General features: G+C 32.8%; 2 protein-coding genes across 2 annotated transcripts in view; both read left to right on the forward strand.

Annotated features, from left to right (window-relative positions):
* The window catches only part of LOC107744368 (troponin I, slow skeletal muscle-like), a 5,718-nt gene extending 1,721 nt beyond the window's left edge, over positions 1–3,997 (forward strand). Inside the window, exons 3-8 of the mRNA XM_016557976.1 lie at positions 552–558; positions 740–781; positions 1,048–1,179; positions 1,490–1,579; positions 3,476–3,652; positions 3,768–3,997. Coding sequence (XP_016413462.1) covers positions 552–558; positions 740–781; positions 1,048–1,179; positions 1,490–1,579; positions 3,476–3,652; positions 3,768–3,860 — 541 coding nt within the window. The 3' untranslated portion in view covers positions 3,861–3,997. The remainder of the gene's footprint in view (positions 1–551; positions 559–739; positions 782–1,047; positions 1,180–1,489; positions 1,580–3,475; positions 3,653–3,767) is intronic.
* Positions 3,998–5,830: 1,833 nt separating this feature from the next.
* Positions 5,831–11,595, forward strand: part of LOC107744399 (troponin T, cardiac muscle isoforms-like) — an 11,082-nt gene continuing 5,317 nt past the window's right edge. The window contains exons 1-9 of the mRNA XM_016558027.1: positions 5,831–5,906; positions 6,029–6,071; positions 6,237–6,247; positions 10,030–10,077; positions 10,444–10,470; positions 10,631–10,652; positions 10,794–10,854; positions 11,268–11,336; positions 11,367–11,479. Of these exons, the coding sequence (XP_016413513.1) occupies positions 6,043–6,071; positions 6,237–6,247; positions 10,030–10,077; positions 10,444–10,470; positions 10,631–10,652; positions 10,794–10,854; positions 11,268–11,336; positions 11,367–11,479 (380 nt within the window). The 5' untranslated portion in view covers positions 5,831–5,906; positions 6,029–6,042. The remainder of the gene's footprint in view (positions 5,907–6,028; positions 6,072–6,236; positions 6,248–10,029; positions 10,078–10,443; positions 10,471–10,630; positions 10,653–10,793; positions 10,855–11,267; positions 11,337–11,366; positions 11,480–11,595) is intronic.

Raw genomic sequence — 11,595 nt, forward strand, 5'->3', positions numbered from 1 at the left:
TTTTTTTAATTGCTAGTAAATTTCACAAATAATATAAAGACAATAAAGAAACGGCAAGTCACACACTGAATTTAACATGATATTTTTAAGTAGAAAAACTGAAATGGTAAAAAAATAAAAAGTAAAGATACTTAAATTAATAGACAAATAATTACAAATAAATGGCAAGTAACACACTGAAGTAAAACATGATGTTTTGAAGTGAATAGTCTTGTAAAACATACTCCAATAATCTTTGTTTTATTTATAACTTTGAAAAATTATTTACCGTGTATCAAATTCTTTTCACTCCAATTAGTACAATTTAATAATAATAATAATAAATAATAATAATAATAATGTATTATTATTTATTAGTACAATTATTATTATAATAATCACTATAATATTATTTACAAAATGAAATAAAATTAAGGAGTGCTAAATAGAAGCATTTTCGCTTGTGGTCTCAGACTTTTGGGCATCATTGTATGCCTTAACAATAAAAGCTATGTTATTAATAAAAATTATGATATTTTATGATCTAATCATGTGTTTTTATTCTTTTGCAGGCAAGAGGTGAGAGTGAAAAGCCATCGTTGAATGGCACTTTTTCAAGACATTATGATCAAGCTAATCTATCAGCAAACTAATCTACTGTAACAATAACAAATGAAATTATGACGTGAGAATATGATAGTATATGATAGCATATGTAATGTTTGCTCTATATAACCAATGTTTATTTTAAATTTGGCAGAAAAAGTCCAAGATCTCTGCATCTCGCAAGCTGATGCTTAAGGTACAATTGCATTGCAAAAAATTTAAAATATTTCATTTTCTTAAAATAACGTAGGTAGTGCTTTCCTGTAAAAAAAAAAAAAAAAAAAAGCCCCATATAGAGTGTTTTGGGGGGTTGCTAAAAAAAAAAAAAAGTAAATAAATAAAATAAAAAAGCAATACTTAGCAAGCATCAGAAATTAAGAAAGTGCATTCAAATGCTTATTATATTGATTTTCTCTTAGCATATATTAGATCTTAAAGAGTGTGTGTCTGTGTGTTTGGCAGAGTCTTATGGTAGCTAAAGCAAAGGACGAGTTAGAGCAGGAGCTGGTAGATAAAGAGGCAGAGAAGGAGAGATATCTGGCTGAGAATGCTCCTCTGCTACAGACGAGTGGCATGTCTTTAGCTGAGCTTCAGGTACATCCACAACTCATAAAACACTCTCATACTACTGGTATTAATATAAATAAATCCCTTACAAAAAGTACCATTGTATTACCAAAATAAATACAACATGGAAAACCATGTTTTTGGAAACTACTGTATCCCAAAAGTGCTATTTAAGCACCACTGTATATGAATTGTAAACAAACAATATTATAGCTCTGTATATATAAAAGCACCAATGTATTAACATCTGACACCATCATACTTTTAGAAAATGTACTTTCAAAACCAGCAGAAACAGCAGCAGGCCTGTAAACACTATATTTATTCTCTCTATCAGGAGCTGTGTCGGGAACTACATGTTAAAATCGATGTGGTGGACGAGGAGCGCTACGATATCGAGGCTAAAGTGCTTCACAACACAAGAGAAGTAAAGAAACAGTTGAACTCTTTATACAGCTCAGTCAACAACACACCATGTGTCTATTTCATTTGTTTTTTTTGGCCAGTTGCACTGAAACAGAAACCAGACACAAAATAACAAGTTTCCAGTATTCATTTGTCAGTCCATATTAAAAGCAAAAACACTATCCGATATACTTACTGAACCAGTAGTGATTTACAGTGAGTGCCCACTTGCTTAGCGACCTTGTGGAAGTATTTTTCCCATTCATTTTCTCTGTAGAATAAAAAAAAATAAACAAACAAAATTCCAACGTTCCAAGATGAATCACAATAATAAACAACAACAACTGGAAATTATATGAAAAACTGAAGGGGGAAAAAAAAAACGTAAGTGCCAATAAATATTCATCCCATGAAGCATTGCAAATGCCTTTATACTGGCTATAAAAAAAACACTGATATACATTATACGCAGTGCTGGGGAAAGTTACTTTTAAAAGTAATGCATTACAATATTGCGTTACTCCCTAAAAACGTAACTAATTACGTTACTTAGTTACTTTTTATGGAAAGTAATGCGTTACATTCATTTTGCGTTACTTTCGCATTACTTTTTAAATATGAGCAGGGCTTGATTGTTTTTAATATAAGAAGTTCTATTTATAGCAAATATAAAAGCCCTTTCACACCAAAAAGTCTAAAGAATAAACCTCAGGCTGAAGGAAAAGTAAATTCACATCCGTACAGTAGAACACAGGAGAAGAAGGTTCAACACTCCTTAGCAATAAAAAAAACAATGAAGCACAAATGTTAGTTTATCTAAAGTCATTTTTGCTTATTAGTATGGTTTAACTGGATCATCAAAGGTCAGGAGATATTGGTTAATAAAATGGAATTAGATACATTTGTGTTATTTAACATATTTAATTACTGCAGGTTTGCGTCATATTCTGAGTTTGCATTTCACTGTTTTAATTCATTTGGATGAAAACTAAATCTGTTTTTTGTGAGTGGGATGAATTAATGCACATTCACATTTAGTCTAGAACTACAGTAACACCATGTTCACACAGCGCACACAACGCCTCTGTACTCCCGATTTCTCCCAATATGGGGACAGGAGACCTGTCAGTCAATAAATGGGAAAACAAAGTAACTGGCATTACTTTTTTGAAAAAATAACTCATAAATTTTTTTTTTAAAACAACAACACAAATGTTATGTTTATCTAAAGTCATTTTTGCTTCTTAGTATGGTTGAACTGGATCATCAAAGGTCAGCAGCAAAGACATTGGTTAAAATGGGATTCGATACATTTGTGTTATTTAACAGATTTAATTATTGCAGGTTTGCGTCATATTCTGAGTTTGCATTTCACTGTTTTAATTCATTTTGATGAATACTAAATCTGTTTTTTTGGGAGTGGGATGAATTAATGCACATTCACATTTAGTCTAGAACTACAGTAACATCATGTTCACACAGCGCACACAACTCCTCTGCACTTCCGATTTCTTCCAATATGGGGACAGGAGACTTGTCAGTCAATAAATGGGAAAACAAAGTAACTGGCGTTACTTTTTTGAAAAAGTAACTCAGATATTTTCTTGTAAATTAAAAAAGTAATGCGTTACTTTACTAGTTACTTGAAAAAAGTAATCTGATTACGTAACTTGCGTTACTTGTAATGCGTTACCCCCAACACTGATTATACGTTTATTGCAAAATATTTAATCATATACAAAAATATAAGTTTGAGGGTGTAGGAATCCGTCTTGATTTTGGCATTATTTCATGTTTAATATAGCACATCAGTCACAACAATTTCAATTTCTTAAAAAAGAAATAGAAATGTGGTATTGTGTAAGAACGTGACATCATATTCATACAGGAACCAAACTGTTCAACAAACCTGTTGCAGATCAAGGACCTGAACATCAAAGTCCTGGACCTGAGAGGCAAATTTAAGCGACCCACCCTGAGGAGAGTCCGAGTCTCCGCTGACGCCATCCTGCGCTCTCTGCTGGGCTCCAAACACAAGGTGTCCATGGACCTGAGAGCAAACCTCAAGTCCGTCAAGAAGGAAGACACAGAGAAGGTGTGCTGGGGGTCGATGGTGTCCATCTTGACTGAAATGAAAGAGTTTAGCGTTACTCAGACCTGCATTATTACACAGTTCAGTTCTGCATTTGTGTTTGTGTGTCTCTTTGTAGGAAAAGACAGTGGAGGTCAGTGACTGGAGGAAAAACGTGGAGGCCATGTCTGGAATGGAAGGAAGGAAGAAAATGTTTGATGCGGCACAGTAAACAAGTGAACACAATCAACTTCTACTGTAAATAAATATCATGATTTGTCATTTCATGTGAATGTTTGTACTGGACAAATGTTTGGTAAGGATTAAAGCTGAGGAGAAAGTGACTAATAAAACGAAATGAGAAAATAAACTGGGTAAAAAACCCTCCTTTCTGCCTTTATAAAGTGATTCATACTTATACGTAAGTATGGTGTGTCTGCACTGGAAACCCAGATGTGCTGATAAGGCCAAAGTGACTGTTTCAGTGGTTTGGCTGCATATTTCTCAGTTTACCAGTTAAACGTTGACGTCATTGCATTACAGTCACATGAACAAAGGAGTGTATTTTATCATTATCATCATATCTTAAAGAGTCTCATTTGATCTTGTATATGAGGAAGTATGAGGTCTGACGATCAGTAAAACCAACAGAAACTGATGCTCCTACACTTACCAGCTGCTAGAGGGCAGTGTTTACCAGCTAGAACTTTGTAAGAAATTGTATTAAAATAAATGCTCTACACTTATTTACTTTTACACTATGATCTATATTGATCTAAATTGATTTAATAGCTTTCCTGTTGCTCAAACAGTACAGCATGGTGCTAGATCTGCCTTTGTGTCCCTCACATTACCTCTGCATTCACTAGAACATAATGAAGTTTTACTCTAGTGCTGGATTAACCGTCTGAATAGTGTTTCCAGCCCAGTACAGTTGTGCATTCATTGTGCTGAGTTTCATCATTCATCTTTCTTTTATCAAGCAACTTAGCAAATAACATGATTTAAGAGCAGGTCACTTAAAGAGTGTTTCTTCTCGAATGAGCAAGTGAGAACAGGAAGACAGTCTCTTTATCAGCGTTGATATTATACTGTCAGTTCTTAGGAGTAGCAATGTTATCTAATTTTTAGATTCTATATCATTTATAATATATTGTTTATACTATAATACTAATATGTTATAACAGTACGCCTATCACATCATCCATATTTAAGGTCCTTCAGTATTATCAGCAGCTTTCACGTTGGCTCAATAGCTAATTACCCTCCTCCATCCCCAGCTCCTCCTCTCGTCCAGTCAGGATTCTACCTTCTGTATGTATTATTTGTGATATTATTATTTTCTAAAAAAGTTAAACATTATTTTGCCATTTATGTAGCCCATATTATAATATAAATATATATTTTTTATTCATATTTTGTATTGATTACAGTAGTGGCATAAATCGAGTTGCCACAGTTTTATTTTACTGATAATCTTATCATGTTAGATACAGTTTAGTTGTTTATTTAACTAATTATATAATTTAACAACAACAAATAAAAAAATAAAAACAAGAAACACAAACACAAACATATAAATGACATTTAAAAAATAAATAAAAATAAATAAAACAAACCTAAAATAATAATAATAATACATACGCAATAATTAATAATCGTTAATTGATGGACTGGAGTGGTGTGGATTACTTGTGGATTATTGTGATGTTTTTATCAGCTGTTTGGACTCTCATTCTGACGGCACCCATTCACTGCAGAGCATCCATTGCTGAGCAAGTGATGCAATGCTACATTTCTCCAAATCTGATGAAGAAACAAACCCATCTACATCTTGGCTGACCTGAGTGTGAGTAAATATTCAGCTATTTTTTATTTTTATGTTTGGGTGAACTATTCCTTTAATTAACCAGTATCTAAATATCATACCACTTAAGTCACTGTTTTATTATGTATAAAATTATCACTCCAAAACAGTTAAAGTAGAACACTAAGATCATCATATGAGCGCACAGTTGTCAGCCGATCTATTAATAGACACGATGCACAGACAAAGAGAATGTGTCTATTGTTCTCATTGTGCATGTACTATACGTGTTCATAGGTGCATGTATGTGCAATGGCATGTGCGTCCAGCCCACCCTCTATCAACACAAATCATTTCATATACAGTATAGTCATGTGATCTTGGGACAATTTATATATCATTGGAGTTCAGCTTCAAGAGCAAACAGCCTTTGACAAACCGGTGAGTAACCTCATCCTGACCTAAAGACAGGTAAGAGCAATATCTGCACGTCTCCACCAAAAGCATGATAGATTGATCGTTTAATATGTTGTCAGACCAGTATAATCATTGTAAGAGCTGACAAAATCTTCTGTAATCTGTATATGAAACAGGTCTTAATCTAAGCATGTCATACAGAGAGGACGTTGAGCATGAGTAAGTGTCTTTGGGCTTCATTTAAGAGCATTTATATGCATTGTGCAGGATGGAACAAGAGAATAAATGCATGCAAGTTCATCCATAGACACGTTCAATCACTGACATGTTTATAGTGATCGCAAAAGTTAACATAACGTTACCATCTTGTTTGTTTCTGTCCAGGGGGCAAGAGGGTAAGTTTTAATCTGTTTTGCTTCTCTGTAAATAATAAATCTGCATTAAACTCACAGTTTTGTCTATTAAGCCAACATTATTTTAAATCAAATGCTCCAAAACAACACACAAAATGCACTGTATAAAAGTAGAAAATATACTAATATTATAAGTAATATTTTTTAATTAAATAATGTTAATTTAGATGTTTACATATAAAATAATAATTTAGATTACCTGACAAAATACTTTTTTTTAATGTAGACAACAACCTAACATAGTGAAATAGCTAGTATCTTGGGGGGATAAACTCAAACAACTTTCACGTAGAACATTTCAACTTTTAGCTAAGACCATTTCTGCCACATAAGAAAAAAAATCATAATTATGACAAAAAAGTTACATTTATGAGAGTTCTAAAAGATGTTCATGTAAACAACCTCTCACATTTCACCTTTTATTGAGCATTTTATTGAACATTTCACCTTTTATTGAAGTCATTTCCACCACATAAGAAAAAAAAATCATGCTGTAAATCATAATTGACAAATTGTCAGCATTCTCACATAAGAGATGAAATAATGAAATAATGAATGACATTAAAAGTCATTATGACAAAAAAAATCTAAATCTTTTGTCATAATTATTACTTTTTATCTCTTAGTTTTAACTTTTTGTCATTATGTCATTATAATTTTTATGTCATTATTATGATGGGTTTTTATGTGGCAGAAATGATCTTTTCACACAGATGCTTATTATTTTTTTTACACAAATTTACTGATTATTTTCCTGGACATCTATAATTATTGCTATAAACTAAATCCATCAGATTGTGGGATCAAATGCATAAATGCATTGCAGTGATGTTTCACTTAATAATCGATTTTAATAAACATGTATGCGTGACTCAGTATAAATACAGGTGGATATAAACAACATTATTTAGAGAAACTTAACAAATGGCATTTGATTATTCTTCCGATTATTGATCATGATTAAAAAGCATGCACAATAGACATCATTTTCTATGATTTTGCTGCTGTTTTTCATGAAGCAACTTCAGTTAAAACATTCCAGTCAGTGTTCACGCAGAGAAAGGTTTGTGTGTTCGGGGCCGCTGAGAAGGGCTGTTGTTTGGAGCACAATGACAAGCTCAGTCTCTCCCTCTCTCGGCCGGCCCAAATGGGAATCAGGTTTCCTCGCTGTAGATGATCTGGTTTGCACATCGGCTCCTGGGCTTTTACCCTGATACCTCAGTTAAATGTTACCTTTATTGACCAGTAACAGAGAGAGTGCCTTTCTAGGCGAGATTCACAGTGAACGAGGTTGCACTGAACAAAGACATGTATTTTGAATACAAACCATCCCTTCATGTGACAGGAATGTGTGTTTAGCCCACTGAAATCAGACCTGTAGAAACAAATACAGGTTCAGGGAGAAGAATTTAGCTGGCACTTCCCAGGACATTTTTTGGTATCTATTACAAGCATTAGTGGGACAAATCCTACTACTCCGTGTTTTGAAAAGTAGCTAGAAAATATATTAATTGCCACCTTATGTTACTTAAAAGAAATATTGACTAAAACCAAAAATTAAATACTTTTCTTAATATGAATAATTATTTTCATCACCTATATATAGTGAAAATATTTTTTTGTAAAGAAACATATTTGTAAAAATATTGTAACAATTTATCCACATGGGAAACAGTTGATCATTTATGGGAGACTGTGTATTACTAAAGTAACATTTGATCCCAAACTATAATGATTGAACAAAAAAAAAATTCCAACCCTGTAATTTTCAAACGTGTTATCTATTCGCAACAATTGCTCATATAAAATGAGTACCCATTCTGACATGAAAAAAAAAAAAAAACTCGTGAAGCTTATTAACTCAACCTTTTAGTTTAAAAATAAATCTGATTGTTAAGCACCTCCTTTCACCGATCATTTGTTGAAAAAAAAAAAAAACTTTATTTTTAAGGTCCTGTTTTAAACCGTGTTCGTGAAAGTGCCAGTATTTGTTGTTCTGGGAGGACATTTGGCTGCTTTGATTTGTAAACCTACCCAACATGCATTAAAGAACAGGAGAGTGAGAGCGGATGAGCGCTGGGGTGTGTGTTGTGAGATCATGTTCTTTGGCAGCAGAAGCTGATATCAGAGAAAGCGGTGACGGGTGTGTTTATGTGTGGCTGGATTAGTTCGAGGGTGGAGTATCAGGACCAGCAGTTTCCCAAACCACATTATGTAATAGCACTGTGTGACATCATTCACGAGTCTAAGCCTTTATTGTTTAAATGAGGCCTGATTTTCTTCATCTACCCTCAAACTCCTCATACGCATTCAAAGAGTTAAATGAGATTGAAGTGTGTGTGTGTGTGTGTGTGTGTGTGTGTGTGTGTCTGTGTCTGTGTGGGTGTGTGTGTGTGTGTGTTTGAGTTTTGTTATACTTTGGTGACAAAAATATCCACCAAAGGTGAGCTAAATCTGACAAAACTTCATTTTGCAAACATATAGCAATGTCCTCAAATGGACAAGATGATTTAATATGGGAATATATTTTTCTTTAAAAAACAACAAAACAACAACATTCAGATAAGCATGTGTTTGAGAGTATGTGTATATTGCATGCATGCATTGCTCATTTGCAACTATATGCATGCTTATGTTCTCACGCTGTCTGCGTCTGCTTTGCACAGAGGAGTTGCAGGATGAGGAGGTGCTTGAGGAGGTAGAGGAGCAGGTGGAGGAAGGTAGTGTCGCTTGTGCTAATGCTATTGCTAAAGCTACAGCTAATAATGAATGAGGTTTGTATGGAAGCTTGTTTCCGCCACAAGATAAAAAATACAAATTGTGACTCTTTACCTCACAAGTCAGATTTCCCCCCCCCCCTCACAATTCTATAAGGATATAAAATCTGAATTCTGATTATTTTTTTCGCAATTCTAACTTTTGTAATTCTTGCAATCTTTTTATTTCACAATACGGACTTTCTTGCAATTCTGAGTTTATGACTCACAGGTCTATATCAGAATTGTGAGACATAAAGTCCCAATTGTGAGAAAAAGTCAAAATTGTGAAATAAAAAGTCGCAATTACCTTTCTATTTTTTTGTCCTGTGATGAAAAATGGCTTCCGCTATGGAGGACCAAACCTGCAAAATTAAAAAAATATTGAAAAACATAAATAAATAAATAAATGACAGAAGTAAATAAAAGTTAAAAAGAATAAAAATAAATACAGAAAATACTACATAGAGGAAAAAAATTCAGGATTAAATACAAATGAACGATTTTTGTTTTTATCAAGTGATTTATCTCTTTATTTATTTTCCTATTATTACGTTTGTTTATTTATTTAATTATTTATCTATCTATCTATCTATCTATATATATATCTATCTATCTATATATATATATATATATATATATATATATTTATTTATTTATTTATTTATTTTTAATTTCTGCAGGTTTGGTCCTTGGTGTTAATAAAAAATAAAAGTGAAATATTTATAATTATAAATAACATATTACTTCACTAGTAAAACTGTAAATAAAACAAAGATTATTGGAGAACATTTTACAAGAAAATACTATTTCAGGCTTTGTACTTTAATTCGATTTGTTTAAAAACTGGTTCAAAGTAAATCCTACATCATTTTTTCTTATAATTACTTAGGGTTCATATTGATAAGTAATGCACACAAATCGTGTATAATGATACATAGGGCAAGACTTCAAAATGATCATAATGTGTTTTCGGGTAAATCCTACTGTTTATGTGTTATTTTTTAGGGCTTGTAGAGGCCAGTGGGAAGCAAACACCCAATCCACATCATGCAGGTAAAAAACTAAACAAATACGGGATTATTCAGCAAGTGCTTATAATACGATCAACAACACCCAATAATTATACTTTCACAAAGTCACTGATTAAATGAAGAGTGACACATTTAGAACAATGTCAGCTATTGTCAGCTTAATGGACTACATGTATCATATTCAAGAAGTTTCAAGCACTTCCAGACTTTCTTAACCTGAAATACCCAGATTTTAGTTTTTTTTTAAAAACGGTTTAGACAAAATACCTTTTAGGTTCTGATAACAGATGTGTCTTCAGGGCTTTTTCTGTATTTCCTTTGTCTTGTGTCAATCCTGTGGATCTTCACATTGCTGTCATAGCTGACATGACTGTCTTTTCTTATTTAGATGCTGCTGAGGAACCTGGGGAAGAAGGTAAAGTGATAACATCAGACTCACTCAAAACTGGTTTCACTCTAGAAACTGAGTCCTGGCGACCTTTGACCCCCTTTAAAAGAAACAACAATGAAATCATCAGCAACTAAATTATACATTTGTATTTTTTCTTTACCCTCTTGCCAACTGGATGATGCAGGAGAAACAAAACCAAAGCATAAGTGAGTGAAACTTTCACATTTCTGTGAAATAAATTATAAATAAAATAGGTTATATATAAGGTATAATACATAACTATATATTTCCAAATGTAAGACCATTAGTATGAAAAAAAATACTACTGCATTGTTGTTGATTATTAGACCCTTTGTGCCAGCTTTGGTGCCTCCTAAAATTCCTGATGGAGAGAAAGTTGATTTTGATGTGAGTATTTTATTTTATTTTATTTTATTTTATTTTATTTTATTTTATTTTATTTTATTTTATTTTATTTTATTTTATTTTATTTTATTATTTTATTTTAATTTAATTTAATTTAATTTAATTTAATTGTGCATCATATTTCATTTAATTATTGTAGTATACACTTCCTTAATTTATTTACATTGCATTAATTTGTTTACCACTGCATTTTTGCGTTGCACTATTGTCCTTGTCAGCAGCAAATGCTTTACAAATATGTTAACTGTCATGCCAATAAATCACTTTGAACTTTCTGTTTCTAAACTAAACAGTGTTATATGACCTGCACTGTCATAAAACATGTGCTATGAGTAGTTTGTACTGTACTGTACATTACCACTATTACATAATTAACTTCAAAACCATATCCTCAGGATATTCACCGCAAACGTATGGAGAAAGACCTGACGGAGCTACAGACGCTCATCGAAGCCACTACAAATGCTTGTTTTCTGTTGTGTTTTGATTGACAGACAGATAAAAGGGGTGGGCCTAAGAAGCAAACAGAGAGGGAGAAGAAAAAAACCATTCTTAGTGAACGCCGTAAGGAACTGAACGTCGAAAACCTGAGCGCTGATAAACTCAGGTGAAGGAGCTTTAAAAACACGACGGCACATACCTCTGCCAATATGAAATGTGATCCTGGACCACAAAACCAGTCATAAGGGTCAATTTTTCAAAATTGAGATTTATACATCATCT

The sequence above is a fragment of the Sinocyclocheilus rhinocerous genome, unplaced genomic scaffold (assembly GCF_001515625.1).
Source record: "Sinocyclocheilus rhinocerous isolate Xijiao unplaced genomic scaffold, SAMN03320098_v1.1 scaffold1488, whole genome shotgun sequence".
Taxonomy (NCBI): Eukaryota; Metazoa; Chordata; class Actinopteri; order Cypriniformes; family Cyprinidae; genus Sinocyclocheilus; species Sinocyclocheilus rhinocerous.